The sequence below is a fragment of the Adelges cooleyi genome, unplaced genomic scaffold (assembly GCF_023614345.1).
Source record: "Adelges cooleyi isolate 19-005CV unplaced genomic scaffold, UGA_ACOO_1.1 ACOO_flye_CR_arks_rails_tigmint_CR_PRNA_21, whole genome shotgun sequence".
Taxonomy (NCBI): Eukaryota; Metazoa; Arthropoda; class Insecta; order Hemiptera; family Adelgidae; genus Adelges; species Adelges cooleyi.
In genome coordinates this window covers 13,747,542-13,766,744 of record NW_026095871.1, presented here as the reverse complement: position 1 = coordinate 13,766,744, position 19,203 = coordinate 13,747,542, and the positions used below count along the sequence as shown (strand labels likewise).

General features: G+C 26.9%; 2 protein-coding genes across 7 annotated transcripts; one reads left to right on the top strand and one right to left on the bottom strand.

Moving 5' to 3' along the window:
- The first annotated feature begins 801 nt into the window (after nt 1-801).
- Nucleotides 802-4,262, top strand: LOC126835048 (phytanoyl-CoA dioxygenase domain-containing protein 1 homolog). Its single transcript, XM_050567360.1, has 5 exons — nt 802-1,034; nt 1,114-1,254; nt 1,886-2,150; nt 2,209-2,454; nt 2,526-4,262. The coding sequence occupies exons 1-5, from the start codon at nt 1,008-1,010 to the stop codon at nt 2,690-2,692; spliced, it is 846 nt and encodes a 281-aa protein (XP_050423317.1). The 5' UTR covers nt 802-1,007; the 3' UTR covers nt 2,693-4,262.
- On the bottom strand, nt 2,758-15,398 carry LOC126835047 (uncharacterized). 6 transcript variants are annotated; one of them, XM_050567357.1, is made up of 15 exons: nt 15,345-15,362; nt 12,744-13,440; nt 12,149-12,295; nt 10,909-11,139; nt 10,500-10,756; nt 10,275-10,437; nt 9,857-10,095; nt 9,341-9,467; nt 5,991-6,070; nt 5,348-5,567; nt 5,146-5,264; nt 4,662-4,813; nt 4,201-4,350; nt 3,985-4,128; nt 2,758-3,185 (listed from the first exon to the last, which is right to left on the bottom strand). In XM_050567357.1, the coding sequence occupies exons 2-15, from the start codon at nt 13,429-13,431 to the stop codon at nt 3,080-3,082; spliced, it is 2,823 nt and encodes a 940-aa protein (XP_050423314.1). In that variant the 5' UTR covers nt 13,432-13,440; nt 15,345-15,362; the 3' UTR covers nt 2,758-3,079. The 6 variants fall into 6 exon arrangements, 5 of the variants coding, with proteins under 5 accessions (XP_050423314.1, XP_050423311.1, XP_050423313.1 ...); XM_050567354.1 differs by lacking the exon at nt 15,345-15,362 and adding an exon at nt 14,921-15,011; XM_050567356.1 differs by lacking the exon at nt 15,345-15,362 and adding an exon at nt 14,711-14,729.
- Nucleotides 15,399-19,203: the final 3,805 nt, after the last annotated feature.

Genomic DNA, 19,203 nt, shown 5'->3' with positions numbered 1-19,203 from the left:
TTTATTTTTTAATATAAACTATGATTTTACTTACTACTATAGGAATATATAGATAAATACCTATGTTTACTATTTGTTTTTAAATTTAACATAGCATTTCAAAATTGTATTTCTTTTAAGTTCCGTTTTTGTAAGAGGTTACCGTTAAATTTGTAAATCATTGTTGAACAGAGATGTGATTTTTTTTCTGCTTCAATGAAGAAGCCATGGTCTCCTGGATATATATATATATATATATATATATTATTTTTTTAAATCTCGTCATAGGAGTAATATTAAAATATGTATCCTTACCAAAAAAAAAAGAAAAATTTTTAGTTGTAATATATAGACATCACCTGTCTCCAATGCTAACTGAGAAATTCAAAATAATTAAGAAGGTTCAATGATATTAATATTTACTACCAAGTAGGTGTAAAATTAAGTTCTACTTCAGTACATAATATGATTATACTATTGTAGGTATTTACTTATAAATAATATAGAAATTCAATATTAATGATTTTGAGATTATGGAGTAATAATTATGGGGGTTCCGAATCAAATATCGAGTGATTATTCATATGATAATCGTTTCATTTTTAAAAAAATAATAAACACCATAATCCATAGGTCAATTCGACAATCACTATATAACTATATAATATGTAGAGTAAACTCCAAAGATCAAACAAACAAATGTTATAGGCGCAACTATAGATATCTGCTATTAGGTATATACAACTAATCGTGTAATGTTGCATTTTAATTATTATAGTATAGTAGGTATTATAAATAAGTGTGAAAATCAATGTGATAATATAATTATCGTGTTGTTAAATACAATAGGTATAAAGTTCATTAAACGGTCACTGACTAAAATATAGTCGTCATTATCGAGTGGTACATATTATTCTGGCCTCTGTCAAATACAGTTGCTGTCAATTTATAGTTATAATTTTATTACTATTGTTGTTAATACGGATTTTTTTTTTTGTTGGGACGGTATTGGCTTTGTCAGAAAAAAAATGAACTATGAAACATTGAAATCAAAGGTAATAGATATCATTAAATAACAGTGAACGAAAAAATAAAACTTTATACGTATTAATTCTAAAATAATATTATTTTTAGTTCGAAAAGGACGGATATGTGGTAATAAACAATTTCTTCGATGAAAACGATGTGGAAAAACTCAAAAACGCTGGTTTGAAGCTCACACAAAATGTTCCAAATGAGGCAAAAACGGTGTTTAAGACCAGCCAGAATAATCAGGTAAACCATTTTCTAAAACGATATTCAAAGCCCCATATAAATCCAAAATAGGTATCCATACTAAAACAGCGAATAAATGTTTTCACATTACCAATTTTTAAAATATAATACAATTTACAAATAGTTTTTGCACAGACATTCTATTTTAAATTAAATAAAAAAACGTCTTTAAATATAATAAATATATAATTCTTATAAAAGACATTTTATCCATGTTTTCAATTGTAAAGAGGTAGTAAATATAAAATTATTATACACATAATAAGTATAGTATAGACACCCAAAAAAAATGATGTACATTATTAAAATACAAATTTTCCTATTTCTTTCTTTTGACATAGGTACCAAAAAATGTAAAATGTATTTTTTATTGTATCTATAATTTTTTCCAAAACATTCGGGGGTCAAGTATAAAATATAAAAAGAGGGTTAACAATATAGACAGACACAAATTATTTAGTACACTATAAATAATACTATTTTGTTTAAACCAAAAAATATAAATTTTGGCCAAAAGGCATGCCAAGCCTGAATCGGTGTATATAACACAAGTTATAAATCATATTAGTGTACTGAAAAAAAAAAATGAATCCAAGTTATAATATTTATCATTGCAAACTTTATGTTTTAGGAAATAAGTAGTTATTTCATGGAGAGTTGCGATAAAATAGGATATTTTTATGAAAAAGATGCTTTGGACGAAAACGGCGATCTGTTGGTAGATCAATCAATTGCATTGAACAAAGTCGGCCATGCATTACACAGACTAGAGCCCACATTTGAAGCATATACTTATAATGATAAAGTTTCAAACATATGCCGAGCTCTAGGATTGATCAGACCGACGGTGGTTCAGAGTATGTACATCTATAAAAATCCAGGAATCGGCGGTGAAGGTGAGTAAGGTTATAAAAAAAAAAACAATTTTCTTAAATAACCAGTTTGATTTATAAGTGGTTGCACACCAAGACTCGACGTTTCTCCACACAGAACCAGATTCATTGGTAGGATTTTGGATTGCATTGGACGATTCTACAATAGAAAACGGCTGTCTTTGGGTCATACCAGGTACTCACAAGAACGATGTACACCAAAAGTTGGTGTGCGATCCTAAAAACAAATCAAGAAATCAAACGATATTTCAAGGAACTTTTCCAGATTATGAGCAATCTGCATTTGTTCCAGTACCCGTGAAGAAATGTAAAGTTGCAATTTAACGATGTTGACATATACGTATAACTGTACCGTTTATTTGTAATTTTTGTTCACAGCTGGTCTTGTAATCATCCACGGTAGAATTATACACAAAAGCGATCACAACAAATCACAGCTTTCTAGACATGCATACACATTTCATGTTTACGATGAAGCGTCGAGTCAATACTCTGACAAGAATTGGTTACAAACAAAGATAGGATTTAAATCTCTATACTTATAATTTATTTTAACATTTTTACATTTTATGTCTAAAAATATTTTTAAAAAAATGGAAACTTCTTGTCACTAATATGATTACCTTAATATAAAGTATAAAACTTATTCATTAATACAAACAATAACATAAAACGGTTAATCAATTTGTAAAAAAATTGTTTTGAAATAAACATAACAATATAAAATTTGCCACTAAGACACACCAAGGTAGTAATGTTAAAACTATGAACTTTTAACAATTTTAAATTTATGGTAAACATGTTTTAATAGTTAAACAAAAACTAAAATGACCGAGTCTTTCACTTATTGTTAACATTAATATATGTATACAACCTAGTTTTAATTTAGTAATAATAGGAACGGTCTTGTTCTCTCAGTCTTTAAAAATAATTTATTTTGAATTTTTTGTAGTACTCATATTCTTTTTGATATCAGTAATGTTTTGAATGGCAGATAAATGGTTTTGTAATGATACAAGTACATATAAAAATGAATTTCTGTAATACACAATAACCAAATTAATTAACCGATGATTATACATAATAAACATATTACATATATATGGGTATCCTTTATTTTGGACTTTTTAAAAATGTTATGCTGCCAAGGTCTCAAACTGCTCTAGTGAGTGGAAAAAAGAAAAAAGGTCTCATCCAAACATTTGCTCTTCAAAACTGCAGCACCCTTGATTAATCCAGTATTCGATGGCATTGTGTCAAAGCTCTAAGCTTTAGGTACTTACCTAAAAATACTGCTTGGTATCAACCATAAGTTACCAAACAATTATTGTTTTTTTCAAACTAGTTATTATTTTTATTATAGAAAGAGTTTATTCATTATTGTTACATTTTATTTATATGATCAATTACTGTATCTGCATGAAAATGATAATCCTACCTATTTATCCCTTAAAAAAAAATTATTTCAAAAAATCCTAAAATTTTGACTGTGCGCATGTGCAAAATGGCGAACTAACTAATTTTTTAATTTTTATTTTAAAGTATGTGTCATACACAAGCGACTCACATTGGTCCCATATTTTTAAGATTTTTTTTAATATCTTTCAAAAATGTTGAAAAAAAAGTTTCAATAATTCCGTGTTATTTAAATGGGAAACTTCACCGTCTTACAGGCACGAGTAAATATTTAGCTAACTCAAAGCTGACTAAAGCAGTAAAATTTTCAGGGCTTTTTTTTCACACACTACACACTACATTCAACTAGAGTAATTTGAGATCTTGAGAGCATAACATTACGCAAAAGTCCAAAATAAGGGATACCCTTTTATATACTCACTTTTCTTTCATTAAACAATAGTCAGCCACAGACTTTTTACTAATCTTTGCAAAATATTTATTAAATCCAATAATTGATTTAAGGAACTCGTTAACAATTGTATCCTGGTTATCCAACAGGGTTTCGGAATCCAGTTTGTTAATCCTAAAGACAATTTTTTTTGTATTAATGAAAATAATGCTTATACGTACAATAAGACTTATATATTTCACTTACTTTAACATGATGTCAACAATAGTTGTTACTTTGGAGTAAAATTCATCGATTTGTGTATTCAATTCCGATTTTAGAGGTAATAATTTGCATTGTTTCTCTTCTAATAAATTAGATGGATTAGCCAATCCATTGACTTTGTAAACGTAATAACTAAAAAAAATTCACTATTAATCTATATCATGTAGATTAACGGGCCTTGAAGGTCCAACACTGCTATCATAAAATGGTTTATAGACAGACTGTCTATCCAGGACAGGTTGTCAGTCCATCGTCAAAGAGGTGGATGGCGGCTTCTTTTTACCAGACGATTTCTTGCTTGGTAAATGGAGCGCTTGTGACCGAGTGTCAAACTGGCGATAGTGAGCGCCAAACACACTGACGCGTAACCTATTCGGCCACTTGTCTTCCCCTTTTAACTGTTAATCTACATGACAAAAGTAATTCAAGAACAATATTTTTACCAAAACTTGTCAACTCCCAATAAGATATTATTTAAAATGTATTCAACATTAATTTTTTCTTTGGATAACTCCAGCTTGGACATATTGAATGATACAGATTCTACTGATGCTGTAGAAGTATTTAATTTATGTTTAAAAATTTTCCTGGCTATCTGTAATTAATAAAGTTACAACCATATAATATACTACTATAATTTCACACATTAATACACACACATAGTAAATTAATTTATTGGCCGTTAATAACAAATTAATATAAACACTAATATAGTTAGTTTATAATAGACTATAGTTTTTAGAATGAATAAAAGTAACTATTTCAGCAGTACTAGGATATATAATATATATCCTAGTATAAATACTATAGTAATATACTGCCCTGCTAAGCAGTAGTATATATATATAAAGACAAAATGTTATTTTTTTTTAAATTTAGGCGTATTAATAATAATAATATTAAAATTATACTTAAGTCTAGACTTACCATCAAATCATTTAAAAGTATGTCAGTAATTTCAAAATACTCGTAAGGCAAAGCATTTATCACATCAGTGCAGTGTTTTAGCATACAGTAAAAATCATTCCAACTAATTTCAATAATAGCTAATACACAAAAAAGTAAATTTAACAAACAATTTAAACAACTTACCATGCATTATATTAATGTAAATAAATATTCGACTTACATGATGGTGTGTCTTTAAAAAAGTTTGCTAACCACTTCAATTGATTTTTAGGAGTGTAAAACAACTGTTGAGGTGCAACTATATGCCAGTTTTCTTTCATTTTTATCAACATTTGATTTAAATTAATTGGTAGACTCATTGAAAAAATTTTCCACCAATTGGTAGACATTTTTGGATTATTGGATTGAATAGTATATTTAATTGAAGCTCGTTTTAAAATCTGTTAAAAATATTTGTGGTAAATTAGGTTTAGAACTATGTAGTTATTAAATAAAATATTAACACTTCAACTCCTAACATTCTAAATGTAAAACTACATATACAAATAACGAAAGTATCTATGTTGTCTTAGAAAAAAATATGAATATAGGTTATATGATAAAATAAATTCTATTGGCTCGATTAGTAAGTATACTAATTATTGCAGTCAACGAGTTAAAACTGTGCTTTTCACTACAAAACTATTTTACTTTTTTTTTTTATATTCTATATGTATTTTGCTTATATTATTTCTAGGTTTTCTAAGTTTTAATATAAAATATTTAAAACTTAGTAAATTTGAAAAAAACATACTTGAATATACTATAATTAATATTTATTATTTTTATTTAAATTATCATATTGACTTTGAATCAAAACTTACTCTAGCAAATGTGTACTCTAAACGTGGTTCAAAATTCATAAAAACGTTTTTTTCAATATCAGGATACATTTGAGCAGCAGCTAAATAGTAAAATCATTAAAATATACAATTAAGACAAAAGTAAAAAAATCAATGTTACTTGTAACTTTATACAAATCGTGTCGATTAGTGAAGGCGTGAAATTTATTTTGTTTACAAGATAAACAATATTTCTAACTTAATTATCAATATTGACAATTATTATTATCCACCAATGATGTCGATCCAATAATACACCTATGGTGTGTAAATATTATTATAGTGTCAGTTCATTGGTTTAACGGATTTATAAATAGTTCATAGTGATAATTATCCTGAATAAGAATTTATAATAAGTAAGCTTAATTCTCATACGTTTCAACTCCTATTTTATTTTAATAAGAATATTATAAAGAACTTATTTTACAGAGTCCTTCTCCATAACCAATCTTTATTTTTTAAGGCAGTACTTTGCATACTGCCAAATGACATTTTAAAATGCTCATTTTTAGTGAATTTAGTAATTATATTTTAAAAATAATTACTGCTATCAAAAATGTATTTAAACATTAAAAATAAAATTAAAAAAAAATAATTTTTTTATTTATAACATTTAAACAAGACTTAACAACAATTTACTGTAAAATCAATAAATTTATACTTGTTTCTTATGGTACTATTTATTAAAGCACAATGATAAGAATTGTTAATGGAACAAATATAAAAACAAAAAGAACACATTGTTGAATCTATGATAGTCTATGAATAGTTAATTAATTCCGACTAGGAATGAAAAAATTACTTTTTATATACATTTTTTTTATTAGTTTAACATTAATAAAATATAAATATCGGTCAATTAATATAAAATAAAAAACAAAACCAGCAGAGTGGAGATTAGGAAAATAGGTTGAGGGAGATCACAGATTTCAAGGAAAATGTAATAACGGAAAAAGATAAAACAATTTTCCAACAAACGCTTTATCAATGTGAAATTATAGATGGTAAAAACTGTTAAACATAAACAAGGGGCTCCTACGCTAAAGATATTTCATCATTTTTATCAATATTGTGTCATAATATGTTCGTCTATTTTTATTGTAAATAAGGAGAGAAAATGAATGAAACCATTATACTTTAATTAGTCAAAACGCACTATTTCTTTTTATATAAGTATCAAAAAGATGTACCATATTTTAAAGTTGGACAACTTAACATTTTTAAGAAGGGTATTTTTTGTACTAGTAAATTTTTTTAACGCTTAATCATGTACATTTTGTTTATGATTTATAGTAATATTTATAGTGATTTAAAAGCAGACACCAACTAAATATTTGAGTGACAAGTTACATCTTGCACATGCAGAAGTATTCACATTTAAGAATGCAAGCAATTAAATATAGTTTTAAATATATATTTATGTATTTCAATATAGTATTGTACGATACATTTTTGAATAAGTAATAAACAAAAAGTTAGTATGAAAATAGTTTTTACTACTCGGGATGAATTGACCTAGAACCATGATAAATGTATGTATGCATTTTCTTATGTATTTGACTATTAGCTTAGAAACATTAGAAGAATTGAAAAATATCTTATTAAAGAAAAACAATGTTAAAAAATAAAGTTTTTGATACACACACGTAATACATATTAGTCATTTACAACTTAAGTAATTATAACGATTAAAAATAATATTTTGTATTAAGTTTAAATTTAGTTGTTTATATACATAATAATAAATAATACTACTATTAATAACAATAACAACTTGTATCACATAAAAATCTTATTTTATAAATATAATATTAGAAATTACACAGTCTTTTAAAAAACGATTTGCACGAATAATCATTTTGTCTGGTGTACAATGGTTTCAATTGAAATGAAAACAATTTCTTTGACAACAATTATATAAATTAATGCTATAGCAATAGCAATAAAATAATAAAATAACATTTACTTCTATACATTTTTAATTATAATATAATAAAATAAATATTTATATATGTATAGAAATACATTTTAAATAATAATTAGTAAATTTATAATAAAATATACAATTTGAATTGTCTAAAACACAAGTTAAGACTTAAGATACCTAGCAAATTACTTAAACATACCATGTAATGTGGATTTTCTTGAACTTGGAATTGATGAAGTCATATCAGTTATCAAATAACCTCCCTGAAAAAAATTTGCATGAATTTTTTTATAAAATATCTGTTTAACTTGTGTTATTTTACAATATTTTAACTTTCAAAAATTCAATTGGAATTTGCTTAAAGAACAATTGTATTATATGAATAATAATATTAAGTTAAACTAGAAAATTTTCAGTGCTAAAAAACTATGTAAGACTTCATAAAAAAAAAGAGGGACGAGAAAGTGATAACCAGCTAATAACAAATATAATTTGATTTTAAGATGATTTCATTCTTGTTTTATGTAAGGGGAGGGAAGCGCAACAGTCTTCCTGCTCAATTTAATCTAACATTACCTCCATATATTTATTTATAAATTATTATTACAGCCTCAACTAAACTGTAGTTGGTCACAAAATGATTATGAAACTAAATTATAATTTATACTGCTTATTCAGTATAAATTATGAAACATTAAGCAACATTTTATTTACCGACATTCCGATGCATTAACATTAAATAAATTAAGCAAGCAGGAAAACGTCGGATTTTTGTTCCAAGTTGAGCTTTTAACAATACTGGATTATAGTTAAGATTTTTAAATACCATATACAAGCGAAAATACATAAAAGAAAGATTATATAAACTAAAATAATAATTTATTAGGTATATGTAATATTTATGCATAGTGTATGTATCGTATAGTTTTATAAATGCAAAATTAAATGTATTTTTTCAATTCTTCCATTATTTAATGAGTAATCATACAAATTCATATTAACTAAACAAAAATAGGTAAATGTATTTTTTTAATATTTTTGTGTCTGTACCCATGATATCTTAAATAAAAAATGATTTAGAATGAATTTATTTGAATATATTTTATTTAAATTTGATCAAATAAAAATATACTTAAATTCGTTATTTTAATGTTATTTAAAATAATGTTTAAACGTTAATAAAGTTTTAAAAGAAAAAAAATCCAGTGGAAGATATTTACTTAAGCATAAAATAATTTATAATATGAATGTTTTTTTTAACCACACGTTTGTATAAAATGTAAAATATCTCCATACAGAAATCTGGTTAAGATATTTCTATTCCAAAAATATATATTATTTTTTCGTTACAGCCAAGTTTATACTTGATAATATGTAAAAGCAAAAAATCAAACATTTTACTCACTCCGAAAAACATTTGCATCATTAGGGTTTTTCTCTTTAATAATTTCTAAGAGCCATAGGGAATTCCTTACTGGTATGCCACTAACTTCTGATTTTACACTTAATATTTTGTCATCAGTTACCAACATCTGTAAATTATTATAATATAATATTATGTATTAGTTTTACAAGCAAATTAAAAATCAAAACAAATACAGAAATGGGGCGAGTCATCAGATAATGAGTATAAACAGAAACAAAAAGAAATTGCATATTAGACCTGAATATACTTATTTTTTAGACTTACAAATATAACTCTTCAGTTCTTCAAATTACCAGTTAAAAAAGAACAAAAGTAGCAAAGGATAAAACATGTTTTTCTAGTTGTGTTCCTGTTTACATTCAATTGGAGATTCACCTCATTTTACAGTTTTTAATTAATAAAGCTCAGTCCTAGTTACATACAAAAATTATACATAATCAATTGGGACCATAATAATCTAAATAAAATAATAGTAATAATGAAATAATGACTTACAACAGTGTTTACTCTGCCTTTAATAATAAGAGCACATTTTAAAATAGCATCATCAGGAGTCATATTATCTTTTTGAGTCATTGGCTGTCCTTTCAGTTGCGGGTGATTTTTTGAAAGCATTTCTAACAGCCATCGTGTAGCTTCCCGTGCTCTATATCCCAGAGCATCTTCACTTTTTTTCATTTGATCAAGTTCATGCAGTACTTGCCAAGGTAAAACTATTGTCATATATCCAAATTCTTGCATGAAACAAAAATAATAGGCTATAATATAAATTATAAATTATGAGATTTGAATGTTATTAAATTCTACATGAGAAAAAAATAAAAATAAATAAATGCAACCGTTTAGAAAATGTATGGTACAAAGACAAAATAAAGATACTTTATGTAAACTAAAAAAAAAAAAAGATTATTACCATAAAAGTATTTATCAACAATAGCCATACATGCTTTTAAATTCGATAAAAGAATATTAGTATCTATTACTAAACAGCAGTTTATTTTATCACTATGCATAATGGTATCCGGAGTACATTCCATCGGTTCATATTTATGAGTAGTTCGCCTCAAGTCATTAACCTTAAACATTAAATTTTGTTGACATTAAATTTGTATACTATATTTTAGCTAAATTTACATACCGATTCAATAATATTATCAGTTTCTATATCTTCCCAATCCATTTCATCGTCCGACTTAACGTAATTTAATTGGGAGTGGTTCTCTTGGGTTGTAACACTCAACGAACCTATTCTCGGATTTAAACCTTTTTTTATATTTTCTAATCGTTGTTGAGCAGAATACTGTTCAGGCACAACAAAACTAAAATTATTTATTCGACTTTGAGGTAATCTGGTTGTTGATTCTTTGGGCTTCTCTATCATCTGTGTTACTGCTTCTAAATTAAAAAAACACATTAACTTATACTTTTCTTATATTTATAAACATTTAATAAATTTAACCGTCAACAAGTTACAAAAAATGAATAAATAAATAAACAATAACTGCTTTACAAATTTCAATAGCCGATATGAATTATTTTATTCTTACCCCTTTGCTCTGCTTTTGTTTGAGAAAACGAAATTGATTTTTCTTTAATGGTGATCAACTGTTTATTAATAATATTTTTGATGTTAGGTTTATTTGAAACAGCAATTTTTTTAACAGTTGAAACAACAGTGTTTGATTTTGTTTGACAATTGATTGCACTTTGAGAATTAGTGCAAAGCCGCTTAACTTTGGTTCTATCATTATGTGGACTCACTTTATGTTTATTTTGCCCTAAAAAATACAAATTAATTAATTTTTTATGAATTGACAAATTCATCATAATCAACATATAACAGCTTAACCTAACTGATAGTTTTTTTTTTATGGTGATTATTTAATTAAGAGCCAGGACAGTGGAATTAGTATGATAACTGAAAGGTATAAGTGATTATTGATTATATATAAAAACAAGGGGTATTTGGAAAGCTAACTCCTGTTTATTTTTAAAAATTGAGTTTTTAATTTTTTTCTGTACAAAATGTATAGGATTTGTTATAAATATATACATCTATTATCCAATGTAGTCACCGGATTGTTCATTACATTTTAATATGGCTGGATCAGTTTTTGTTTACCCTCTTTCAAGGTCTCTTCCCATCTTCTTTGCTCAACTTTAATAAGCTTCTTTGATCTCTTCATTGGTTGTGAAATGTTTTCCAGCTAAAGCATTTTTCAATTTGAAGATAGGTGAAATCGACTTGGTTCGAAGATAGGACTGTATGGTAGATGTTTCAAAAATAGTTGTATATATTTACAATAAATCCAATGAATTTTGTAAAAAAACCTAGATTTTTTTTTTAAATAAACAGGTGTTGCTTCTTGAACAGCCTCAGTAAATTGTGTTGTTAATTTGTTAACTTTTCTAATACAATTATTTGATACATTATACCTGTAGAAAGCGAAAAAAAAAAACTAAGAACTTTTAACATTAGCAAAAATTACTGTAGACTGTAGTATTTATTTAATTTATAACAATACATTTTGTTTTCTAGAAAAAAAATAATATATATATAATGTAATATTGTCATAGAACAGCATCAAAGTTAACAAAATTAAAATGGTAACTATATTGGTTTAATGGGGGCTTATATTTTGAAATATTGGACATGTCTAGATGGTAGTATGTTAGAATGTTCAATAAAGAGATATGTAGGATATGGAGATTAAAAACTATTGTTATTTAACGGATATATTATATTCAAACCTTACATTTTTGTAATAAAATAAAATAAAAACTTACGGTCAGCCAGAGAAGCCGAGTGATTTTTATTAATAGATTGCGAAACATTAGGTTTATTAAGTAATTTAGTTTTGGTTGCATTTTGGTGAGCAGACTTAGCATGTACTTCGTTTCTTGCTCTAATAAGTCGATTTTGTACAGATGAGTCTAAATAAGAAAATATAAATAACACGTTAGTATGTAGTTATATAAATATTCATATTCAAATATATTACAATTATGTGTGGTTGTATCAAATGGAGAAAAGTTTCAGGTGTTTTATGTGACAAGAGAATTACAATGAGACTTAAAGGCAATTTCTACTAGAATGTGATGAGACCAATTTTGTTATATGGTTCTAAGTGTTGGGTGGTAAAAAGATAAATAGAACAGAGATGAGTGTAGCGGAAATAAGAATGCTTAGGTGGATAAGTGGAGTGACGAGTGAAGATAGGAACGAATCCATAAGAGGTAGCATAGGTGTGGCTTCAATAGCAGACAAAATGAAAGAGAAAACAAACTAAGATGGAAAGAGGAAGACTGCAAAAGAGGTGGTTGGATGCAATGAGAATGATATGAGGACAACAGGTATTATATAAACATATTGAAAGCTTACTTGTTGCAGCAGGAACTTCTTCAAAACGATTACAATGTTCATTTGTAACGGAAGATGATGATTTTTGAGCACATGTCTTTTTATTGCTTAGGACTTTAATGGACAAATTATTTACACCAGACTGTATGGAAATAACATTTTTTATAAGTGGTTTTATTTGTTTCATTGAAGGATTAGAAAAAGGTGAGCACGTTGAAGAGGAAATTTCGTTATCATATTCAGAAGAAAAAATATTGGACAACTTTTTGGATTTAATTGCTTCTAATCGTCGTTGCATTAATCCACTAGCTTTAGGTGCTATTTTTGAATTTGACACATTAAGTTTATTTTGTAAATTTCCACTGATTGGTAACAATTCAGAATTATTTGGTTTTGTTAATTGAGAGTGTTGCCTGATTTTTTTTTTGGTTTCTAATGTTTCATTGGATTTTATATGAGTCTTATTTGAAGAACTAAAATTTATTTTATTGGATTTTTCAATATTGAACCCATGAATATTGTTTTTCATATGTAATCTATCATTGATATTTTGTTTTTGTGATCGTTTTCCTTTTATTGCTGCCGCTTTAGCAGCTTGTATTCGTTCATCCAAAGTGTTTCCCAAAGTATTATCTCCAAACTGAATTGAATAGCTGGAGCTAATATTTCGAGAAAATTCCATAGATGTTTTATTCTTACTTTTGTCCATGTTAAATACCTAAAATAAGAAATACTTCATTTTAACTAGGTATAAATAAATATTAAGAGGTGAGAGTTACCTATACTGAGCTGATGTAACTGTAGCTCAGTTAAAAATTAAAATCAAACAAACTCGGAACCGTATTATTTATTATTTCTTACATAACAAAACGACGGCCTCCGGGTAAAAGGGGTTAAGTTCAAAATTTGTTAAGAATTCAAATTTGAATATTACAGTGCAAAACTCCATTTTCAACAAAAATAGACTTAACCCCTTTTACCTGGAAGCCGTTGGTTCCAGCAAATTCTTTATTCAATTTTTTTCTTCAAAGTTTTTGTATAACAATTAGTAATTTTAGGAAACACGATGTCATTTTGGAATGATATTCAAAATTAAATTTCTATGCAACGTAATAGTTTAACTAGTACATTATTTTTTGGGTTTTAAACCATACATTTGTGATAGTTTTAGTAATTTTACAACAAATTAGTGAGTATGGAAATCGTATAGTTATTTTTTTTTTTTTTCAAAAAAAATTATTAAAATTGGATCACTATACGAGACCTTGTTTCCATGAAGTCATTTTTGTCCACTAAAATGGCTCTAACTTTAAAAATAAATTATATATTCAAAATCAAACCTAAAGCCAATTTAATAAACAAACAAATCTTATCAGAATTGGAATACTGCCAATAATTTGCAACTTTGTTATTTTGTCACTTAAAATGAAATGACTACAAATTTTCTTAACACTAATAAACCAAACTATAACGCTTTCAGGACAACCAACACATACATACACATATATATATGTGAGATGCCAAATAGATATATAAATCAACCATCCTGAAAGGTTTAAAGAATTATTTTAGATTTGCGCCAAACTAATAAGATAAAATCATTTTGAATCTAACTTGGATTACAAAAAACTAAACAAATTTTATAGATACAATAAAATTACTAATTTTTTCTGATCAATTGTTGTACAAAACTTTGCAAGAAAAAAATTGAATAAAGAATTAGCTAGAATAAGTTATGTAAGAAATAATAAATGAGATGGTTCCAACTGAGCACGGTTTTAACTGAGCTATAGTTACATCAGCAAAGTATAGGTAAGTATCACATCTCAATATTTTTTTTTTAATCATATTAGGTTATTATTGTAGTTATAATTTTCCAAACACAAAATTGAGCACTTGTATAAAAAAATGATTTCTCTGTTACTGGATCCTAATACAGTCTATAGTTCTCGCCGGTACCATAAGTTGGTTGAGGAGATGGTACTCACTTATAATAAGTTATTTAATTCTTTATAACATTTTTGATCATCTAAAACCACCGAAACAGAAAACGATAGAACAAATGGAACAAATTATTGGGAAAAAAATCTTAGATTTGTTTAGTTCAGTTAACTATTACAATTGTATAAAATTATCTAGTTAAATGATAAATATACAGAAAAAGCTTTTAAACGGATGTTTTATTTTATAATTATTACCATTTAAGTTCGATCATGCATTCAAAATTGAGAATTTCATAAAAACGTTAGTACAAAAGTGTGTAAATTACTGTCATCAAAACTAATTGATCAAATTATAATCGAACGTAGGTTCGTTGTAAATTATAAAATATGAACCTATATAACTTACATGTTATAACCTCTTAATCGTGGAAAAAAAAACGTTTCGTAAGACTGCATAGAACATCATAATATTATTTTCATTACAAATATTTGTACACTATTGAATCTTAGCTGATTTCTGATAACATTCCCGCATTAATAACACAAGTGAAAACAAAAATGTAGAACTTTTAAAAAAAAGTTGTAATAATAGAAATTGTTTTCTTTTTGTAAAAATATAATAACAGCCAATATAATATTATAACGATATAGATATAGTGATTTATATTATGTCACGCACATTTCGTTGGTATTACCAAGGTCCCCGTCCGAGTATCTACATTCGACATTATGATCCTCATGATAAAAATGCGTTTCAACCACAATACAGAGAAGATAAGGTGACGTCACTCCAACCAAATCAGTGGGTCAAGAAATTACGGCATTTTGGTAGTAAAATTTTGTCACGTAGATAGCGCCACCATTCGCCCGGAGGCCGACTTTTACATGGAATAGGGTTTTTTACATAATATTATACGTTACTGTCATTTTTATTGGTAAATAAAAAAATATATTACATGTAATTTAATTTTAATATAGGACTATAGATTATATATTATTTTAAAATCAACAATATTCGTATATATAGTCTAATTAAATGTATTATTTATTCTAATTCCTATTCCACAAAAGACGTTTTTGGTCGAACGATGACTATCCGTATATTACAATATATACAATATTATAATTCGCTTTACGTATTATGTACAAGAAAAAAATTGTCCTCAACCAGTACCCCTCCCCCCTCATATATCGAATTTTAAGCACCAGAGAAGTTTTTCCAAATTGAGTTTATAGTTATTGAAGATCTAAAGAATAATTGCACGAACATTCCTTAAAAAAAATGCAGTTCCCTAAAAACCACAAGTGAAACTAGACATTTTTACAAGATAGAGCTTAACTAAAGGTAACTAAAGGGGCTTATAAAGTAGGGTATATAAAACGGGGATCGGAGAGTTATTTAGGATAAAATTATATTAATACCTCTGACTTAATAAACGGAGCCTTATCCATTTGAGTAAAAACACTTAAGCACGCTTTTACATAACCAGTGGCGTACATTCAATCTTGCTCTGAGGGGGGAGGGTTTTAAAAAAATAATACTACCTAATTAGATGTTTCAAAATGATAAACATTCAAAAATGTTCTCGAAAGCTCTGTAAAAAAACCGTAATATTCTTAAAAAAATACTGAGGTAAGTGTCCCTGTTGCTACTCACGTCCCATTCACTCTATATAACTATACAAAGAATGTAGATTGAGTAGTGAATTTTTTTTTTGGTACAGAGTTCTGGAATTTCCGAAAATGTTTCAGAAAATTTACATTCTGTGTACACATTTTTGCCTCCCACGCCACTCACGCAAAGTAAATGCGACCAAACTTTCCTATGATCAGGAGGTTATCAAGAGCTATCTACCACCACAAACGCGATCGGTGAGTGGTGGGTGGTTGTTGAGATAAATGGGGATTCACATAAAAACGCCTATATGAAATTTAAAATTATGCAGGTAACCAATATTTTTGACATGTGTTAAAAAAAAAAAAAAACAGAAAATTATTTTTAACTATTTTTTATTATGCAAGTTATAAATTATTTACGTCAGGGTTGTGTTTTCTTAAATAACAATTATTCTATAAAAAAAAAATTAAGTATATTTATTTAATAGTACTTACCAAACGTATAAGTCTTCTAAACTTTTGAACTTCTTATAAACTCAGTTATTATGTGAGCTTTTTTTGTGTCTATCCATTGCATCTTTTTTAATAACAGATAATTTCTTTGAGTAGCAAATCTTAGAGAAGGCATCTTGGAAAGTGATTTTCCATTTTAGTCTTTTTATTTATATACAATTTGGCTCTTTTCGTTCTCCTTGTACAAAACTGAAATTTAATAAATTATTATGTAAATACTTTTACACTTGCCATTACCATTAGGTAATGTGTATTGACAACGACCACCAAAGCGTTCACGTGTAAATGAAAAGTTCGTTTCAAAGATAAAATGGAATTCTTGATGAAGAAATTCATAATTGATAATTACTAAAGTAAATAAATCGCAAGTACATAGGATACTATAGTGAATGTTTGTTTGGTCTTACTACACACAAAATCTGTGTTTAAAAAAACGTCTCAAATGATAAAACAATCTAAAAAAAAGTATATATGTTCAATGTATGTACATATTGCACACAAATCGAGGGTCCCGGCAAAAGTATCTATTATAATATTATATTGGAGTTTAGTTCATCTCCGAATTTTGTTTAGTTTATTATGTAAATTGTAAAGAATAATATAATGACAAGAAAAGTGTCAACAACAAAATTGAATTTTACTGACTATATTTTGCGCCGACAAAATAAAATATGAAGGTGTGTTCATGTGTACCACATAAAATGAGCTTTACCTGACCTAATTTAGTCACATCTAATTTGGATTTATTCGCATTGTATCTACACTGGATAACCCAATAATCTAGTTCGTATACTGTACATCACGATCGTTAAATAATGTATGTATTTAGTACGATTTTTTTTTGGGTAGGGGGATAACCTAGTGAAATTAAATAAAAACTTTTACGAAACAGTTCTTCATTAAATTCAAAATTGTCTCGACAGGCGATACGATTATAAACCATTATTGTGTAATACAGGACCATTGATGTGAAGTGCAAATCCCTAGAGAAGGTTCTGTGGAAAACTCAGCCAGAGAGTTATAAATTATTCGTTAATTTCTAACCTTCAGACGATAAAAAAATATATTATATACAATTTCTTTAACAATTCTATACAATCGATCGTTAAAAATATTAACATTTCTAAAGGTATAAACATTATATAATTTATTTTTTTACCCTACAGCTATAAGTTATAACCTAAGAAAACTTTATTTAGTTACTAAAAGCAAAAGTTGAACACCGTAAGCAGTATTTTCAATTAATAACACTATGAAAAATTTATTATGACCTCGAGGAAGTGTTTTTTTTTAGGTTGAATACCTTTTTTTATTAATAAAATATGTCATGACGTCTATATAAGAGTGTTCTAGGTTCAAGCAATTAACTTGTTTTGTGTACTTTGCGAAATAAGAAATCACCTATTCATATGATTACATTCCGTCACTCCAAAATATAATGTACCTTACCTATATTCTATATCTATATCTAATTATTGATGATCAAAAGACACAACATTAGGTAAATTTATTATGATTAATTCAAATGAGCTAACTAGTAAATATTTGTACCGTGTTTATTAATTCGATCTTTTCTTTTAAATAAAAGAAATTGTCTTCATCTAGAAAATACAAAGTAATTTTTTGGAATTGCCATCAGCCGCTGCCATTTAGGGCTTCTTTTCATTTGTTCAACGAATTAAATTAACAAAATAAACGATAAATATAGTTAATACTATTTCATTTGAGTCCTGTAGTGACGAGCTAAGTAATAACATTGTTAACACTGTTAACAAGGGATCAATTACTATTTATGGTAGAAATCAAACAAATTTGAGAGTTTTAATTTCAAAACTAGAAGTGCTAACTACACTCAACTCCCATCGCCTCCTTACATTGCGCCTACGTCGCCGGTTTCTACTTACTAAACATCATTTTGGTCATCGCTATTGTAATATAACATAGATAAATTCATTTTCAATAATATTTTTTACTTTTTTAAATTTATTATTTGTTACATTGTTTTAGAAGTACAGGGTGGGTCAACTAAACATCCAATAATTTTCTCAGAAATTTTACAATTACCCAATTTTCAAATAGTGTCAATTTTTTCAAGAGCTCTATAAACTTTCTAAACTTAAAAAGTAACTTATACATTTTATTAACTTTTTATACTAAAAATAGTTACTTAATTAATTTACTTGAAAATTTTGACTAGTCGATAACTAGTTTTAAATAATTATTTTGATAGTTATTAAAGTTCAAAAGAGTCATCGAGCAGCATTGGTGAACATAAAAAATCTCAGGAGGAGCCTTATTTTTTTGTCAAAACTATAGAACTTTTAAGCCAATGTAGGCTTGAAGAAATATTGGGCGTAGGCCCTTCCCTATTTGCGCTATCTGTGAAAGGAGAGATGCAATACGGTATT

What these genes read in the sequence shown, in the direction of transcription:
- LOC126835048 (XM_050567360.1), top strand. Translation starts at nt 1,008, where the DNA reads ATGAACTATGAAACATTGAAATCAAAG. An exon ending in AGACCAGCCAGAATAATCAG is followed by an intron (nt 1,255 to 1,885) that starts GTAAACCATTTT and finishes TTTATGTTTTAG; the next exon opens with GAAATAAGTAGTTATTTCAT. An exon ending in TCCAGTACCCGTGAAGAAAT is followed by an intron (nt 2,455 to 2,525) that starts GTAAAGTTGCAA and finishes TTTTGTTCACAG; the next exon opens with CTGGTCTTGTAATCATCCAC.
- LOC126835047 (XM_050567354.1), bottom strand. An exon ending in AACAAAAGCAGAGCAAAGGG is followed by an intron (nt 10,757 to 10,908) that starts GTAAGAATAAAA and finishes TTTTTAATTTAG; the next exon opens with AAGCAGTAACACAGATGATA. An exon ending in TACTTTTAAATGATTTGATG is followed by an intron (nt 4,814 to 5,145) that starts GTAAGTCTAGAC and finishes TATTAATTACAG; the next exon opens with ATAGCCAGGAAAATTTTTAA.